The 20,179-nt window shown below is 37.8% G+C and overlaps 1 protein-coding gene across 2 annotated transcripts in view; it reads left to right on the forward strand.

The window, feature by feature from the left end:
* Positions 1-319: 319 nt before the first annotated feature.
* Positions 320-20,179, forward strand: part of Hcrtr2 (hypocretin receptor 2) — a 96,929-nt gene continuing 77,069 nt past the window's right edge. For both annotated transcript variants that reach the window (XM_004868829.3, XM_087196004.1), the window contains exon 1: positions 320-1,055. In XM_004868829.3, the coding sequence (XP_004868886.1) occupies positions 830-1,055 (226 nt within the window). In that variant the 5' untranslated portion in view covers positions 320-829. The remainder of the gene's footprint in view (positions 1,056-20,179) is intronic.

Below are 20,179 nucleotides of genomic sequence, written 5' to 3' on the forward strand. Positions count from 1 at the left end.
ACACGCTTAGCTGTGGTCACGTGTATGAATGACCCTTGATGTCCTCCAGGATTTGCTCCTGTATTTCACGTGACATTGGCTGTTGCAAATACAAATTTCTGCTAATTATACCCTTCAATTAAAAAAGAAAAACAACTGTACTTCCCCAATTTCAATGAGGAAAGGAAAGGCTTAGACTTAGAAGGTTCCAACTTGGCAAGTGACAAATGCTCAGATGAGTCCGTGTAAGTGTTACAATGTTTGCCTGAAATGACTTGCACAGGCCTGTCTGAGGTCCAGCTAGGCTCCTCCTCTCCCTATTTTGGGATACCATTAAGAAGCCAGATGCCTCCACCTCCTGTGTTAACATGTGTTGACCTTTTGGCACATCACCGACCTCCACATGTCTGTGTGTGTTTGTAGAAACTGCACGTGAAAATGAAGGAAAAAGTTCGAAAAGAAAGGCCTTTAGCCAACAAACAGGTTAAATCATTGCCGTGACTTTCCCCGTCCGTCGTCCGTCCTCAGCCTTGCCCTGGCTTCCCTGCGCGAGAGGAGGCCCGGGCCGAGGACCAGGCGCTGAACGAGGAAGGCGCGAAGGGTCTGGCTCCCTCCTTGTCACTGCCGCAGCTTCCCCGGTGCACACCCTCCTGCCAAGCCGGCGAAGCCTCCTCGCAAGTTGGCGGCGGAGGACTCCAGAGGAGGCGGCATTGGCTCCGTAACTTTTCACGTCATTTTCTACTCGGAGCCCCGGTTGCCGGTCCACGCAGCTTCCCCGGCAGATCTTCAGGGCTCATGGGGCGGGCGGAGAGCGGCTTGCAGCACTGAGCCGAACCCGACCGAGCCCGTGATGTCCAGCACCAAACCGGAGCACGCTTTCCTCCCTCGCCGCAACTGGTCCTCCGCCTCGGAGCTGAATGGAACTCAGGAGCCCTTTCTGAGCCCCACCGACTATGACGACGAGGAATTCCTGCGGTACCTGTGGAGGGAGTACCTGCACCCCAAAGAGTACGAATGGGTCCTGATCGCCGGCTACATCATCGTGTTCGTGGTGGCGCTAGTGGGGAACGTCCTGGGTGAGTTGTCCGGTGGCCCCCAGGTGTCTTCCCTGGGCTGCAGGCTGAGAACCCCTCCCTGAAAGGGGTGCGGAAGAAGCGGTCCCGCGCTCTGGGTGGGGACGCTGATGGCATTCGGAAGAAAAAAAGTTTCTGATTTTAAGAACCAGGACCAAGCCCTGGCATAAGGATTCTTTTTTTTTTCTGCAGGGAGAAGAGGGGAGCCGTGTTGTTTGGTGTTGCTTGCTTTTCTCTGACCTCAGTTATGGGCTGTGGAAAGGGGTTGTGACAGGCAAGCCCAAGTGGATTTCATCGAGTGTAGGGGGTCGTCCAGTCATGCTTTGTATAACGTGACCGGGAGTTTTCAGGGGCCTGGGGAGGCAGAGCTTGCCGAATCCAAAGCTGAGCCCCTCAGGAGCAAGCTTGGCTAGGCTGCTGAAGTCAGAGTCCTTGTCAGCTGGGTGGCCAGCCCTGGAGCAGCTCTAGGTTCCCGTAGAGAAGAGGGGAGGAAGGGTCAGAGGGTATAGAGGAGCAAAGCAGGGGAGCGCACTCACTCCCGGGGCTAATTACAAAGGAGCCCTGCAGGGGCGGGACGATGAGGCTTCCTCAGTAGTCCTGATCCATTCACTCCTTCATTCATCCACTCAACCGAGATTTGCTCAGAGGCTGCTGGTTGCCAGGCTCAGGAATATCTGTGCAATTTTTTATTTTTCTCAAGGAGGAGTCTACACTCAATGCTAGACACGCTCTTATTCGTCAATACCTAGGTCTGTAGCAGACAAATTCGTTCCTCCCCTCCCCACCACTCTGCCTGCCACAGTTTTTGAGGTTGGGGGGCAGGGGGTGGTGGTGATGGCATTAATTAGAGCAGGAGGCGAATCTACTTCAAGACCAGGCGCTTTGGAAGAGAGAGGTGACTTAAATTGTGAATGGAAGGAGCTTGCACCTTGATGAATGGAGAAGAGGCTGGGAGGCATTTGGAACGCAGAGGGCAGTGTGGAGGAGGTTTTGAAAATGACAGGAGGAGATGGGGCGGCTAGGGAAAGACGCTGCTGATTTCAGGTCATGAAAAGGGGGAGAAGGTGAGTGAGGTGAGAAAGACTGGGAGGAGGGCTTGGAAGTCAAAAGCAAAGACTAAAACTGTGATGGTGCTGATGAGAAAGCCTTTCAGCATGATGGGATCTTTGCCTTCCCTCCCAGGTGTGCTGCTCTGGGTAGGAAGCTCCCAAAGTGCAATTCAGCAGGCAGCTTAGCAGAGGGCATGGAACTGGAAGGAATTCTCCAGGGAGTCAGTGACTGTGATTTCATAAGAACCTTCTGAAAACTCTAATTGTCTCTCCCAATATTATTTCACAATATTTGGCTTTTGTTGATTTTTTGCAGGGAAAAATAAAGAGAATCTTCTAGGGATGTAGCCTATGTGGACAAAATGTGGAAATACATATGATTAGGGCTCTTGTTATAATGATGTCAGTTAATAAAAATGCTTTTCTTGCTTCCCTTGTTGTCATCCATCTTTAGAATTATAACTATTTAGACACATGGCTAGTAACATAGCAATGTTTAGTGCATTATGTGAGCTCTTAGTGATAAGCAAATAATCAAAAATGAACCTATATTGAGTAGCTACTGTATGTCAGCACCTTTCACATATACTCTCAGTTAAACCTCAAACTGAGCTACATTAGATGGTAGAAAAACAAGACATAAAAATGTGGTGATTTATTAAAGGACACAATTGAGATTCGTTTCCTTTTCTTCTGACCTTAAAACCAGAATTCTTCATTGTTATTCCACTCTGTGACAAGAAAGCATGGAGAGCATGGCTCCTCTGCCCCCGATTGTTAGCCTACTGGACAGGCTCCCCATTCTCCTCTGTATCCATGTCCATGGTCAATAAAGTGCCACAAGGAGTTAAAAGCTCTGTCACTGTCTCCACCAGGAATCTGTCTGGGGAGAAATATTTTTACTTTTCAGTACAAAGAAAAGTAACTCTCCTTGTTTTTTGCAGAAATATCTACAAACCATAGCTTTGTCTCTTCCCTGATTTTATTTTACACTTAATCTTGGTAATAAGATATGCTTTTCTTTAATGTTATTTTCTTTTTCTTTTTTTGCTTTGCACAGGACAGGTGATACATAGCCTTCTTTTTCCTAACTGCATATTTAGAGATACAAATTTGCTAATCTGGGGAGATTTAGTTGCCAGAAGGACAGTCATCAGAGGAAGAGGGCACTGTCCATGACCCCGAGTGCTGAAATGGTCAATTCCATTCAGATTGAAAAGAAAGATTTACTCAGTGCACTCAACTCTCAAGACATTGATAGCTATTTTCCTCAGGACTGAATAATATTGAAATCCTCTCCAGCTTAACTAAAATTCATTCTTTACAGGCATATTCCCTGAAAGTTGAGGTTTAGGTTTGACATTTAAACAAATGAGCAGTGTCATTACTCTAAGACAACTTCTTGCTCTTTGATGTCCCTGTCAAATTTGCAAAATAAATTAGACTGAGAATTGGCTTTTTGCCCCTGTGGTATAAGTAATTTCACATAGAGTTTAGGACAAGAAGTCACATTATTCATGCAAGATAAAGAGGCAAAGCTAGGTATTAGGGTGAAGTAGCACAGTGTAGGCAGCAGATATAATCACTAACTCTGCAGATCCATCCAACATTTGTTCTTTCATGGAACTAACTGCTTTGAAAATATCAACCATGTTGAATGTACAAATATAATGCCATCAGTTAGAAGTTATTTCTCCCTATGTGCCCTTTTGTAAAATGATTTAACAAGATATATTCTGTGGAGAGTAACAAAGTCTGAATCACCCACAACCACTCTTCCTCTCCCAACAGCCCAATTTTGTCATGATGCCCCTGTTCATTATCAGGTGTTCTGTCCAGGATATGAAGCAGTTTCCTGGAAAACATGAGGCAAGAAGACACTCATTAGTGTAAATGGAATTTCATGAGTATTCTAATAAACAGCCATATACATGACTAATTGTGTAGTTTTAACTCCTGGGAAGGAGCATGGGATAAAGTTATTTTTAGAAGGAGTGTTTCTCCATTATCTTCAAAACAATGCCCCTTATAAGCTACATATATCTTGTATAATATCCGAGTTGATGTATTTGCTTGTTCAACCAGGGTACTTTTTAGCAATATTATGCTTTTAATATTAATGTGTGTGTGAGAGGGGTCTCTTGAGAAGCTCAAATAAATATATGTAATGTAATTTTTAATCCTAATTCCTTGAGTGAAAATTGGAGGGAGAAACATGCTTTTTGTCAAACATTGAACACCTGGGGAAAATGAGGAATTTTCTGCATTCAACAATATTCTACATTTCACTTAGTATGGGTCTTGACTCTATTATCTTCTTCATATAAAAACTATAACACCCAATAAATGTAGGTATTCATCCAGTTGTGTTTCTTGCTTTCTGTGTGACTATTAGCAAGTTCAGAACTTGCCAAGCTCAACTTTTCAAATTGAAAATAAAAGTTTTTAAAGCTTTCAATGTAGAAATCATATGAGAATATAATATATAGATATCCTCTGTGTAGATATATAGAGGAATATACACGTGCTTTTCTTGAAATGCAGTGAATTCTAACTGATGTTAATTTTCTTTCTAGTACTGGGAATCAAACTCAGGAACTTGCACTTGCCAGGCAGGTGCAGCACCGCTAAGATAAATTCCTGGCCTACTAATGTTAATTTTTATCCCTTGTTTTTCTTTACTAGAACCTCCTCTGATAAGGTTTGTGTCTGTCTTCTGCTTCCATGGCCAGTCTCTATACCTGCCTCCTTATGACCTCAGCCCTCACCTCTTCTCAGTTGAAGGTCTTCCTAAAGAGATCTGTGCATTGGAGTCAGCATATGCTACTCTCCTTTTCCATTCCAATCTGTCTACTTGTCTTCACACTGATCACACAACAGTGTCTTCCCACTCCGTATGGGCTTTAATACCTAATTATGAGAGTCTCTCTCTCTCTCTCTCTCTCTCTCTCCCTCTCTCTCTCTCTCAGTTTAAATTTGCATGTACCAGGTCTCGTTTAGTTAAAGTTTTTAAGCTGTTGTTAACCATTTGATCTACCACTACTACTATTAACACACACACGCACTGCTGATTTAACTCAATTAAAGCATATCATCAACTAAATGGTGTACCCAATAAAAGGTAAGGTCCACTGGAGGTGAGGAATACCTGTAACAGGGTTAAGATTATGTACCAGAAGTAGAAATGGCAGAGCTGCAATCCTGCCACTCCTAGGCATATAAGACAATTTGGTTTTGCTTCTCCTAATCCCCAATTTAGTTGTTTAGGGTGTTTACAAACTTATCTTTTCCTACACAAAAAAAACCAGAAAAGGATTAGAGAGACATACATTATATAAGCATACCAAGTCTCAGTAGAAATCATGGATAGTGGAATGTAAAAGGTATTGTCAGCCATTAATCTTTACGTTTGTTTTTCATTCCAGAATGTAGAAAATTTATCTAAATGGTAATTAAATTGATACCTTTACGTTTTTACTAAACCCATAACCACTTGGTCTACTTCATAAAATAAATCATGTCTTTGGCTTGAATAGAATTCCAGTGATAACTTTCAAAATGGCTCTCTCATAGATAACATTTACCATGGACAGAAAACAATGAGACTAATATGGGATACTGACAATGTAAGAGTTTCTTTGCATATTTGAAAAAATATGTACAGTGAAAGTGAAAAGAAAGTGAAAGAAAGAAAAAACAATTTTTTACGGAAGCCAAATCTGAAAATCAAATACAAATACAATGTTCTATTTCTTAAAATTTGTTGTAATTTTGGTAGGTCAGAAATACTAAATTCTATCATGTATTCATATGAGTCATTACTTTACATTTCAATTATATTTGTACCTTTTCCTGTATTGCAGCTATGCTAGCATTCTAAAATCCTTGAATTCTTACTCAACTCCTCAAATTTCAGAAACACCCACTGCTGATGTTATTTTGCAAGTAAAATAAATCCTGTCCTTCGGGCCTGGGATTTAGCTCAGTGGTTTTAGCACATGTTGCACAGGCTCAAGGACCTGAGTTCGATCCCCGGTACAAAAAAAAAATCCCGTCCTTCTCCCTGTAGTGTTCTGATGTTTCCACACTCCCAGTGATGCTAGTTTGGTGAAGCAGTGTCTCCCTGGCAGGGTTCAGCAGACGTAAGACAGATGAAGCCTCCTCTCTGCAAAGGAAAACGAAGACTGTATACTGAGTTCTATATGGCAGGTTCTGTATGCTGGGTTCCACTTATATGTGTTTGTCACTTTCCATGTCACGAGGACAAAATAACCACCACCTACAATGAGAAAAGGGGTATTTTGCCTCACTGTTGAGAAGTTTCAGTCTGTGTTGGAGAGACTTAAATACAGAAAGCACACAGCAAAAGGATCTGAGTTAAGGAAAGTTTCCCACCTCATGGTGGTCAGGAAGCAGAGAGAGAAAGGAGGAGAAGCCAGGAGGGACACCTATGTTTTCGGGTCAGACCCGAGTGACCTGTGTCTAGCCAGGCCCCACTTTCTAACAGGTGCCAACTGCAGGCTCACCTAACTCCATCACCTTCCAAACCCACCCCTTAGCACGAGAGACTCTTGGGAGACATCCATGATCTAAATCGAACCAATGGTACCAATTGCATTCTGCTTTCATGATCAATTTATAGTGAGCAGAACAACCACTTTGCTTTACAAATAAGGAAAATAAAATAGAGCAAGTTTAACATTTTGAAGTTTAGACCAATAGTAAATAGCAGCACTGAGTTTCAAATACTGATTCATCAGATTCCATGGCCCATACTTGTTCTATTGCTTTATTCTTTGTTCTGTAGCTTCGTATCCCTGACTAGAGATGCTCAGAAGGAAAGAGAAAGGTGACAGTGCTTGATGTGCCCTCTAGACGATTTACACAGCTCTTCTGGGCTGTTGTCATGCTATTGCTCTGATAGACTACAGTTCCTCAGCTCTGAGGATGAGCTCATTTGATAAGGTAATCAAGTCCTGGCTAAGGTTCCTTTATAAGAGAAAATTTCAAGGTAAAATAGATGCTGCCCAAAAAAGCTTTTGCCTTTTTGGGGGTAGGGGGTGACTCATGGGAAAAAATGTTAAATAATTGTGGCCAAGGATTATTTTATTGAATGTGCTCTGGTTAGACATGATTTACGAATGAGAACATAAACACTGGAGACCTCACATAATCTAAAGATCTTTGGATTTTATTTCTGTGTCCATTATCATCATGCATTTACAAAACTTGCTTAAACAAAGAAGTTATTTTCTATTGATTTGGCTGCACAGATAAATCTTTATATTACATAACATTGTTCCCACGAAAAAATATTATATGCATTCAAAAAGACACATCATACCATATGTAAAAAGAACTTTAGATAGACCACCAAACACTTCACCATGCTGTTGGATGAAATGCACAAATAAATGGCTTATCTTTGAGGAGCTAATTCTAGGGACTAAATTTGGTCATTTTATCATGCTTCTTATAGATAGGTAAGCCTTGCCCTGCTTTGGTTTCCTTTCCTCCCCCCCCCCTTTTCTTTTTGTAAAACTAGTTGTAGAGATTAAATCCAGAGCCTTGCATATGCTAGACAAATGCTCTACTCCTAAGCTACATTTCCAGTACTTTATTTATTTATTTATTTATTTGAAATTTTGAGATATGGTCTCAGTAAGTTGCCCAGGCTGGCCTTGAACTTTTGATCCTCTTGAGTCAGCTCCCACATAGATAGGATTACAGGTGTGTATCACCGCACCAGACTCGGTGATTTTTAAACCAAGTAACAGGACTGGAAAAGTGTTTTAAATCACATTAAATTTCTTGTCAGATAAAAGGTCTTTTTTTTTAAATTTTGAAAATCCAAAATGCTCAAAATAAATATGAAATTAATTCCTAGAAGGTTTAGAGATTATTTTACTGATTATTTACTAGTAATTCACTTTCAATATTAAAAACATAGAAATGAGTTTTAATATTTATATAGTATTTTTCTCTTCAGAAGATAATGTTACTTTTTCTCTCATTCGCAGTAACTTCATGAAATAGGTACTGTTTCATGAAAACTCTCAAGTCCTTGAAGTAATTTAACATCATCATGAAAGCAAACTGTGAGTGGATCTGGTGGTTGTGTGTTCGGTGAGAGAAACTCCTCAGTTTTCTATACTTGAAGGGATTAGGATTAGGGATAATATGACCTTTGACTTTCAAAGGTCATTTGATTGTGTCAATACTCTGATGACAGACTTACATTAAGCAAATTCACTAACTTGTCAAATTGATGTTTTCATCTATATTGAGAAATAAGTCTTTCAAGTTCTAGAATGTCCAAATTTCTTTAATCATCCAGGACATCTCTATAGACAGATTTTCATGAAGACTATTACTGTTCTGAGTAACTAGTTTATACCACAGTTACAAATAAACTCCTAATTTTCATTATCTTAGCACCATAAAAGTTTTTTTTGCTTATTTAAATTGTAAGGTAGGTTGGAGAGTCTGTTTCACCCAGTGATTCATGATCTAGTCATTCTCTGTGTTTTAGGCACCCCCTCAACACATGCCTTCTTTCAAGTACCAGCTTTGAAGATGCTTCCAAAGACCCCCGCCTTGGTATTCACAGTGTCCTATATTCCCTTTTCCTATTATGCCAGAACTGGTCTGTGTGGTAGCAGCACGCAGAAGAAGTGAGAGTGCAAAACTTCAGCATTGTATCATGAAAGATTACAGCTTCCAGATTGCGCACCCACCCGCTCTCTTTTGCTCTGGAATCTGGTTCTCTGGGAGAGATGAACTACCCTATTTTGAGCAGCCCACCTGGTGAGGAGTCAATCTCTCCAGCCAACTCACAGGAAATGTAGTCTGTTAACATAATGTGTGCGCTTGGAGGCAAATCTATCAGTCCAGGTAACATCTTGAGATTACTACAACCGAATCCTTAACCCCACTCATCTCTAGCTTGTTACAGCCTAATGACAGACCTGAGATGCAACTAAGGAGCTCAATTTCTCACAAGTTCCAACACTTCAGAAATTGCAACATTATACATACTTGTTATTTTAAGGTGTTAAATTTTGAATAAGTTGATGCACATTTGGCATACAAGAGTGAATCGAGAAAATATAATGAATTTAACTATTGTCAAAATATAATGTCAGTCATGATCATTAAAAAAAACCTGTGTCAGTCCTTCCTATAATCTTTTGGCCAAACATAATCATATTGCATCGACTCACCTGCAAGGGTGGCTGGGAGATGTGTAGTCTCTGTCACAGAAATTGTACAACAGTTTGAAGTAATTGGATTTACGTATATTAGAACAGGGAATTGAAAGGAGGCAAGTACCTAATGGCATTGCCTAAGATAGTCTGATAGATACGTCACTCATGTTTTAGAACTCCATCAGTAGTAGCTGATAATATTGAGAGGGTTTGTGCCTATTACTGTACTTGGATTGAGGACACAAAGGTAATAGAATCTGAGGGATGTGCACTCCAGTAGGGGAGACAGCTGGGTACATAGACAATTTTAATACAATGTGACAAGTGTTGTGACAGAAAGGTGCTCAGAATGTGCTGGAGGTGAATGAGGACTGTTAGCCCCACTTTGAGGATTAGAGAGAGACAGGAAGGGATGACACCTAAACTGCATTTTAATAGATGAATTCAAGTTATCCAGGTGAAGAAAATTGAGTACGGATGTTCTAACCAGAGGAAACAACATGAGCAAAATCAAAACGATGAGAAATATCATGAGGTATGGAGAGAATGCTAAACAGTTGGGTAACTCTCTGGTGAGGACAGTAAAGATGACGAGACTCTGGAGATGAGGCCCGAGCAGTGAGAAGGGTGGGGATATGAGGTACTTGGTGGTCTACTTGAGGTCTAGGCTTTGACACTGTAGTTACAGGGACTCGTTAACAAGTTCTATGGATCGCACCATTGGCTCCCATTTTCCATGACCGCATTCTGAAGATGATGTACAGAATCAATCCAAAGGGAGAAAGACACATGAAAGTTGTCATACTAGGATTTGTATCTTGTTTTGGCTCATCCTGTTTAATAAAATAAAAAACCTTGATGATAAAAGGGCAGAATCCAAATTTTTTAGATAATTACTTCCAGGAGGCTTTCTACTTGCTGTGTAAGGAAGGAAAGGTGAAAAGGAGAATGGGAGAAAATGCAGAGAAAACAGCTAAAGGAAGAAGATGGGCAGAGAGGAAATATGGACTCATATATATGAAAAACTTGCTGCTTCTTCTTTGAAAAATCATTTCTCTTTCAAATAATTTGTTATTATTCCTTCTTGGAAGATATGCTTATAGATCTTTCTGGCCATAACTCTATCAATGTTTTCCAATATTCTATGGGTTTTCACTAATACTTTTTTGCAACAACTTATCTATTTGTATTTTTGTGATTCCCTATACTTCTAATCATCCTTATTTTGGCTTTTAGATAATGTTTGGCCACTCACTGAAATCCCCCCTAAAAATTTTTGAGAACTAATCTTAAAATTTTGCCTTTTCCAACTAAGTCCTGTTTTTTCCTAAATTCTTTACAAGTTAGTGAACAGCGAAGAGGTTAAATTGACCCCAGATTATCCCCTAGGAAATTTCGGTGAACACTTCTCTAAGGTTGGTACAATAATGTACATCAGAATTTCTGAAGGCATGAATAGTTTAAAAACATGTGCAAATTGTAGTTCACAATGAACATACAGCAGTGATTAAAAAATTGTAAAACATTCTCCTAGATTCTAAGCCTCCGAGAGACTCTAAAATAAATGTATAATAATGGCTTCTAACCATATGAGGCCTTGATATCATCACTACCTTGCTAGAAATGGGATGAGAAAACCACTGGCTTTCATAATTTACTTCATATTTAGAATGAACTTGATGAATTATTTACTTCAGTAGACAACCATATGCTTACAAGTACCATTTTGGAAGCAGTTTGTCTTAAAATATGAGAATTGTGGCAATCTTTCTGGAACAGGGGAAGGGAGGTGTTGCTATATGTGTAAGAAACTATTTTGTGATTGTATGAAAAATAATAGCTAAAACATCTCTTCAATTAGTATATTGTGTACAAAAGTTTTCAATTTTAGAAGGTCTGAAAACAACTACATAACAAAATGTATCAGCTGGTATAGGAAGAGAGCTTAATAATTACTGGGATATTTATGTACTTGGCTGTGATTCATGCTTTGGACATAGGGATGCTGAGAAAGATTTTGTTCTTTGAAATCATTGGCGATAGTGATAGTGACTCAGAATTCTTGAAAGATCATCTTAATTTCTTCCATCAGACATATTGAAATTTGTCACTGATTGCTGACACGAAGACAAACCATTTTAGAGGAAAGAGAAAATTAAAAACTTAAGAATCTTCAGAACATGTAGTCAGACATATGAATGCCCTTCATGTGTACGGAGAAGTGCATTCTGGAGGTTAGATGATATGAAGAATATGATTAATATAGCCTCATTTTTTCATGCAAGATTAAGAGGCTGTCTTTCAAATATTAAAAATGCCAAAGACTGGACACAAGATCTTCAGTTTTCCAAAGTCAAAAGAGTTTTCCAACCGTCCTCTGTATACTTTTAAAAATTAAAATGCACAAGAAATGAATGAGGCCTTGAATTAACATCCATCTAAGAGGAGAGTTCCTTGGGGGGTTGAGAATTGTAGCGTAATTTTTTATTTTTGGACGCAGTCAATATATTCCTACTTTGCTGTCTTCACAGTTGTAAGCCCCCCCACCCGAACTTCCCATTGCTGGCTCCTGCTCACAGGTTACATTGTCACAGAAATTATCTCAAAAAGCCCCATTTGAATCTCTGCCCCTCATGTGCGACGTCAGCACCCATTCTCATTCCTGCTGTCCACAGGGCTTCTGACATATTAAATAATAAAGTTAATTTGTTTGTTCTTTTTTTTGGTTTTTTACCCCTTAAGTAATATATAAGTTCTATTTATTGTTCTTGATTGCCCTTGTATGCCCTAAACCTACAAGAGTGCCAGGAATACAGTGTATTTTTACCTTCCCAATGAATTAGTGCTAGACTCCCCAAGGAGAAATCATTTATATATAGTTTTTAAATTAGGTATTGCCAGCTTTAAGTCTTCTACATAAATGTTTAATATGAAATTTCAGTAATATGAATTATGTTTGTGGTGACTTTGCCCCTATTGATTTATTTTGACGCAGGATATTGAACTCAGGGCCTTGCACATGCTAAGCACAGCCTTTTCCACCAGGCTACACCCCAGCGCCATTTTGGTTTATGTCTTAAGGGAAATGTATGTTACAATAAGTATTTTATAATTATTAAGTTAATGATGGTGAGATACCATTTGAAAAATCTCCCCAGCACTGTGATCTCTCTGACATTACTCAGTGACTCATACTTGAAACTATCCTGCTCATATTGTGAAAAGTAAAGTGTAGCAGTTTTGCTTTTTATTTTTTAAGAAAAATACACCAAAATCCTTCTGAATAATGTGCTGTATTACTATAGTCACTGAGAGGAACATATAATGGGCAAAGAATATGCGTAGAATATGCTTGTTTCAAAATGATTCTTATTTATCTTTCTAAGCCTAAGGAAGCGCTTGACCATCCTCGTCCAAAATGAGGTATGGAAGCCATGAGTGGATGTCACCATGACTCTGCACTCTCTGTAGTGAAAGGGCCAAGCGTACCCATACCCGAGCATGGAGTGTGTGAGGCAAGCTCATACAGACCCAGCTGTAGAAATTCTCTCTCATTTTTCCATGTCACCAGTGACATATACTAATTCTGGAACTCTGGATTCCAGACAATTTAAAAAACAAACTGAGCCAAGGACGTAGCTCAGTGGTACAATGCTTGCCTGACCCACACAAGATTTGTTCCTCAGGCACATACACACTCACACACATACACACACAGTCACACTTCAGGTGGAGCATAAGGCCAATATTGGTAACAGCTGGATAGTTCTAGAAAGTTCCTTTAATAGGGAATGATGAAAACAATAACCTTTCTGACTGATTATGGTTCTCAATTTCCTAAAATGTTTATCAATTATACATTTTTAAAAACTCAAAAAGCAATATTGCTCAGAGAAAGGTAGCATTGCTAATTCTAGTAGTCTTTGGAACAATCAAATCAAATTTATTAATATTTGTCATTATTGTGAGTTCATGAATTCCAACACAATTTATAGAATAGGCTTTTTGGAATTGTTATATTTCTCTAACTACATAACTGTTTAACAAAAGTATTGTCACAGCTTATTTATTTCATCCTGCAATAACTAGTGTGGAAGGGCTGTTATTTCCTTCTTTCAGCAGGCAGTGAAATTTAGTGTTGAAGAGCTGCTGTTGTGTTAGTTGTCTGAATAACTTTACATAGCATCACTTGGTCTTTTGAGCCAGTACAGTGGACTCCTGACTTGTGAACTCAGTTTCTTCTTGAGGACTGGTTGTAAGTGAAGTTGGTCAACTGAAGGCTCAGGCTCCTCTACACAGTCTTCAAGGTCTCTCTCCTGTATGCAGGCAGATCTCAGGGTCCTTAGAGAGACACTGGCCCATGATGGACTGGGCCAGGACATTGGCCCAGGATTTCTCAGTTAATCCCATACAGGAAAGAATGTTGTATTGTTCCTTCCGGAAACCTTTAAGGGTTAAATCTGTATATGAGACTATCTGGAAGCACAAGCAGCCAGCATTCGGGTTGTAACTCCAGACTTTAGTTGTCACTTAAAACTAATATTCCTGTAGTAACTCAAGTTATCTACATGCTAGGCTGGTCGTAACTCGAGGGTCCATTGTATACTTGAAGTTCAGTTCCCTGCTTCTGTTCCTCCATCTATCCTAGTTAATACAGTAAGTTGAAAAATGTGACCTGTGAAATTTAAAGCAAAAACAAACACTTATACACATTTTCTTCTAAATGTAATTGGAGGGGACTTGAGTTCTAGGATTAATCATGATTGCCTCCTTGCAGCCTGGATACCTGGTCCCAGGGACTGGAGGGAATGAAGAGGGAAGAATTCAAGAGCAAGAATCGAGCTATGCATAGATTTTTTTTTTTGGCTTTATACGTAGGACTTCATAGACTGCTCTGAATGCTGCATCGGCCACAGTAGCAATGGATTAAAGATTGTTGGATTAAAGTTATGTGAACACATCTTTATCACCAAATGAAGGCAAAAGAAAAATAGACCAGCAGAAGTCTTGGTCTAACTGTGGCAGCAAAAGGAATACAGAAAAAAAAGCATTTTGAGCCAACGCACACTGCTTTTCTAGGCCTTATCTAATTTTGATCTATTTCCTTTTCTTAATTCATTCAGCAAATACTTATTGAACACCCACAACATATAATCTGTTCTATTGCATTCTGTGGAGGAAATGCCAAAGTGAATGAGGCATGATCCTTACCTACAGGAAATTTCTAATCTTGTGGAGGAGACTAAAATGTAAACAATGGACTTGGGAGGATATGGAAAACTCATATACTAGGATTTAGAATGTGAAAATATGAGTTAGATCTGACTTTGAATAATAAATATTCCTTCACTGATAAGGTAGCATTTGAGGTTGCATTTGTTGACAGGTAAATATAATTTTTGAAAGTTGTAGAGTGAAAAGAAATTCTACCTAAGTTGATGAAGCAGTAACTTTATGATGCTTAATCATGCTTAAGAAGTTGCTTAGAGAATTTCTGTAAAACATAGATTTTTGTAAGTTTTCCCAGTAATTTCAAGTCACAACAATTTAAGTTCCTGATGCTTTGCATTGCTTCCACCCTGCAGGATGCTCTTTATGTTGTATCTGCCCAATTTGCTTGCAGTGTTATATATCATGGTGGATAGAATTAATTATTTTTTGAAATCCCTGGAATTATTTTTTTTTCCTGGAATTATTTTTAAATGACTTAGTTCTCATATATCAGAGCTTTTTAAAGGAAGATTAATGTAAGGAAATGGTGGAAATGGATTGAAGTTATGAGAGACCACATGTTGAAAAACCATTTAGGAGCCTTTTGGGACACTTCAAGGTGGTGGTTATCTGGATGAAGTCAAGGCAATGGAATTAAATATGGATTAAAAACAAGGAAAAAAGAAGATGTGGAGATAGAAGTTGGCAACTCATCTGATATGGGGAATTTAAAGGAGGAGAAAAGGGTCCTATAATTAATAGAAATATTTTCTTGCACATAGACAGGAAACATGAGATAAAACCAGGTGTAATAAATAATGAATTCAGCGAATATTGAGTTGGATTGAATTGGAATTGCTAGAAGGATTATCTATGGGCAACTGTCCAGAGGAAGAGGGCTTCCCTCTCCATGCCCGGTCACAATTCATATGTTACTGCATCATTTCTTTCTGTATATTTCTCTCTCTCTCTCTCTCTCTCTCTCTCTCTCTCTCTCTCTATATATATATATATATATATATATATATACCTTCTAGACTAATAATTAAAAGCATGCATGGGAATATAAGTTTCTTGGTGTGGCTCAATGTACCAAGACCTTTTGCCATACCAAATTTTTTGACTCAAAAATATTTATTTTGTGCTTACAGTAGCAAAATAGATGAACTCTCTTCTCTTAGGAAATTTTTCTAGTTATAGTATTTCCTACATTTATTATGACAGTAAAATCAACAGGATTTGCTAATGGATTGCATACCAGTGCAAAAGAAAGAGAAGAATTTAAATTTTCATATCAAAGCAGTGAATAGTGACTCCATTTACTGAGATATGGGACTCTTTTGAAGTAGGAAGCATGGAGTAGAAAGAGAGAAAGAAAAGTTTGGTTTAGGCCATTCTAAGTTTGATATAGTACAAGTAAATATAGTACAAGTAAATATAGTACAAGTAAATGTATGATGACTATTTGAATATAAAATCAGAAATTCAGGTAATTCAGGTAATTCAGATAAGAAGTCAGTCTGGTGAAATAAACCTGAACTTTATAACCAGTATTGTCTTTTTTTCATACCTTTTACATATTACCCATAGATATCAGATTGTAGAAAAAATTTCTTTTCTTATTCATTATTTTACTTGTGTCTTTCTCCTTTGTGAAATTATCACAGCTATATCTTACAAAAGATCACCTTGGATCTTGCATTTTAAAAAATGTTGAAAACAAAAACTGAAATACATGGTAAAAATTCTGATTTAAAAAAATTCATTCTTGATTTATAGATTCAAAATTTCAGGGGGTGAAAACCCTGGAATCTATGTATTAAATACAGCCCCAGTACACTGAATGTGAGAATTCCTACCACAGGAGAAACTAAGGGTAGACCTGGTTTGTGGCAAAGGCCAAGTGGAAAGTTCAATGTTTTTGCATATGGTAAAAAATTGAGTGTATCAGTAATAGCTAGCAGAGGAAAAAAAACTAAAATAGTTACCTTGAAATGGAATCAGGCAAGAAAATAAGAAAGTGTAATCAAGATCAACAGGAAGTGTTAGGGACAGGAGAGAAATTAAACATGTGAGAGCTCAAAAAGTTTCTCAGCGGGGCCAGGGATTTAGCTCAGTGGTTCCAGCACCTGCCTCACAAGCGCAAGGTCCCGAGTTCGATCCCTGGTACCAAAAAAAAAACCAAAAGTTCAGTGATGTCTTTGAACTAATATAGTTAGTTATGCAACATTTAAGGTACAGTTATGAGTGTATACGTTGGCTTACTTTATTATTTTATTAGGCAAACAATATACTTTTCTATTATACAACTTTACCAAATATAAAAGGACATTTCAGAAATTTGAGAGAATAAGAATTTACTACATAATAGGATTAGTATTACAAAGCCATGCTGTGTATTTTTCAGTTCATGATTCTCTGTATAGGAAATCAGGCTTTCAGGATTAAAATGAAGTCATTTCCGTTTACTGTGTCCCTTGAACCATTAAAAAGTCTACGTATGTATTGGTGCATATAATAAATGAAGCTAATCATTTATGTGATGAAAAGAATTGAAGGGTTGCTACGAAAATTAAAGGTGTTACGGCATTCACACAAAAGCATTGTGGAAGGCTGGCTCTGATTCAGGCCTAGTGGTTCTGATTTATTAAATCATAAATACCAGAAATTGTTGATCACAAAATAGACATGAAGATTACATGAAACTTGAAAGCGTAAAACATTTCAGCAATAATGTTGAAGATATGAAAATATTGGAAGAATGAGATTTAAAATGAATAAATTTTTTCTTTAAGGACTCCTGTGCAGTAAGATTTTACAAATGTGATTTTCACTGAAAAATCCTTAATCCTCTATGAAAAGAGAGGAAACATATCTAACAAGGTCCATCTAATTCATTGCAGACAGATGGTTACCTATTTTTTCCTTCAGTATTTCAGAGTTTCCAAGTATTCTACCTCCAAAGAGTATGCAATATGAAACTATTGTGCAAGATTTAGAAGTCGTGAGATGTATGTGACTACAATCAGTTTGAAATAGATATTTTCATTTTATATGACAATAAGTTGATTCAGACATGGAGCATCTAAGTCTAAATTTTTTCCTCTACTCATATGATTCTACACAGTATTTTAAAGAAATATAAATAGGGGGCCGGGGATTTAGCTCTGTGGTTCCGGTGCCTGCTTCACAAGAGTAAGGTCCTGAGTTTGATCCCCAGTACCAAAACAAAAGAAATATAAATAGCATTCATAATAGATAATTTGAATACTTTATATTTATTTCAGTTTGTTAAAATTTACAGCTCTTCTTTCTATAGCACGAAAAGTATATTGGCTCTTATTATCATCAGCAGGGGCTGTGTACTTTTCTTGCACCTGGACTCCAAGTTATTGCTTGGTTATTGTTTACATTATAGTTCAATAAGGTAGATATTGATTGGTAAAACACTTTGAACTCATTCTTCACTAAATATAATTGCCTTCTTCTTTTGAAGACAAACTCTATCACACATTAATCTATATGCCTGGAATCTAAGACTGAAACTGGTTATATATTGTCCTTTTAAGATCCGTTTTTCTGTTCAATATTATAAATAAGCACTTAAAACTCTGTCTTTAGCACTAAGTATGACTATGAGAAAACACGGCCCATTGTCATATTAAGAAGTGAAGAGAACTTGCTGAGGTATTTTGGATAATGACTACATCATCACAGGGATGGAATCCTTTGGAAACTCTGTGGCAACCATTTTCTCAAGAGAAAATATCAATATCCACAGGCTACATCTTCTTCTGTGGAGACTCATTCAGGTAGTGAGCCCCTATGGAACAGGTAGAAAATTAATCTGAATGAGAGGACATCCATCCATTCATTCATGAGAAAAATACTGAGTGTCAAATGCTGGCACTTTCCTTGACATTAGAAGGATCAAAGATCAAAAAGATACCATCAGTGAACTCAAGGATTTAACCATCTCATTGAAAGCACAGAGATGCAGTATATTCACATAAAATAGTGTAATATCTACTGTTAAAGAGATATGAATAGATAATGGAGACATAGGTTCATATATATGTATAATTAACTCGGCAGATGACAAGGAAATATTAACACAGGCAATGACACATCAAGGGAATGAATAGCAGGACTAGCAACCTGAAAAGCAGAAGGTGCTAGAGAGGCAGGGTATAGAAAAAGCAAACTTTGCTATTTCTCTGGTTTAGTTTCATGAGAATGACAAAAAGCAACTTTGAATTTGAGAGTTTTTATTTTTCCTCTCCCACTCCAATTTTAAAACCATGGAGCTTGTTCACTGCTAGAATGTTTGTGATATTACTGAAAATATGAGTTAGTTCCAAGTTCACCCATTTAAAATCCTAATAGAAAATATTTTATGTTGCTAAGCAACGATTCATTCTCTCTGAAAGACCACAATGCTTTATTCTGAATAATAGTATAAGAATTACAGTTCTTTTTAAACATATATTTTCGCATTATGACCCATTCTATTTAAGAAATATGGGAATGTCATTTAGATACATTGACCACTAGTAGGATTTTGAAATTATTTAATAAATAACTAGATAAGATATGTAGCTATATAGTCACATTCAAATTTAAAACCAGAAAGCTACATTTGAGTTGCTAACCAATCTCTAATTCTATGTGTTATTTACTTTACTAACAATACTATAAGACTCAAAATATTAATACTAGCATTTAGTTTTCTAATGAACATTATGAACAAAGTCATAAAAGTTGGAGAATTACTTTGGGAGGTTCTGTACCGTGATCCGTTCAGTTTCATAGTTCTCAATTTCTACAAGTTTAGTATTTAATTATGTGCCTTTGTCATTGAGTAGGCTGGAAGTATTACTAATGTGGACACCAAAACAATGAAACATTATTGAAAGTTCTTTATCACTGATTCCAGCAATTTTTAAATGAAAGAGATGTTACCCTCTCATTTCTACAAAAAATATGGTTTTTAAATAAAATGCCATCATATGAAAAGACAAAATTAGGTTTAAAGAGAAACACTGAGAGATTCATATAAAACATTTAAAACTTCAAAATACAGATTAGTTACTCTAGATATTTGCTTCAGTAAAAGTTTTATTGTGATGGTGATAGCTACAAAGTCATTTGCTTTCAGAGTAAAGGTCAGGAAGGAAAAAAGGATGCAAAGGAAATTCAGTGACAACATAGAATAGAAAGAATGAATGAAGATAAAATGCAAAATCAATGGGACCTTCATTACAAGACAGAAATATTGCCATCTAAAATGCCTCAGGGAGGGAAATATCAGAAATAATAAAATGAAAGGAAAAGTATATGAAAACTATTTGAAGATTGATCAAGTTTTAAAATGTGTTTAGACAAAGGTATCACGACAAACGTTATGCATGAAGTTATCCTAGGTAATCACTGAAGTCAAATCCAGACTAAAAGGTTTCAATTAAAATAAGAGAGACAATGGAAACCGACACAGGAAGTCTACAGAAGGTGAAAAGGAGCATAGCTTTGTCTAAAATCTCACAGCATAGACTAAAATGTTAAAAATTTATACCTGTATTGATCCCTCCCCCCATTCCCGGCCCAGAGGAAAGGGCTTTTGGGCTGCCTTCTGTCCCACCGCTCCTGGCCCAGAGGAAGG

The sequence above is a fragment of the Heterocephalus glaber genome, unplaced genomic scaffold, assembly GCF_053883595.1.
Source record: "Heterocephalus glaber isolate CG9 unplaced genomic scaffold, H.glaber_assembly_v1.0 deba00001610, whole genome shotgun sequence".
NCBI lineage: Eukaryota > Metazoa > Chordata > Mammalia > Rodentia > Bathyergidae > Heterocephalus > Heterocephalus glaber.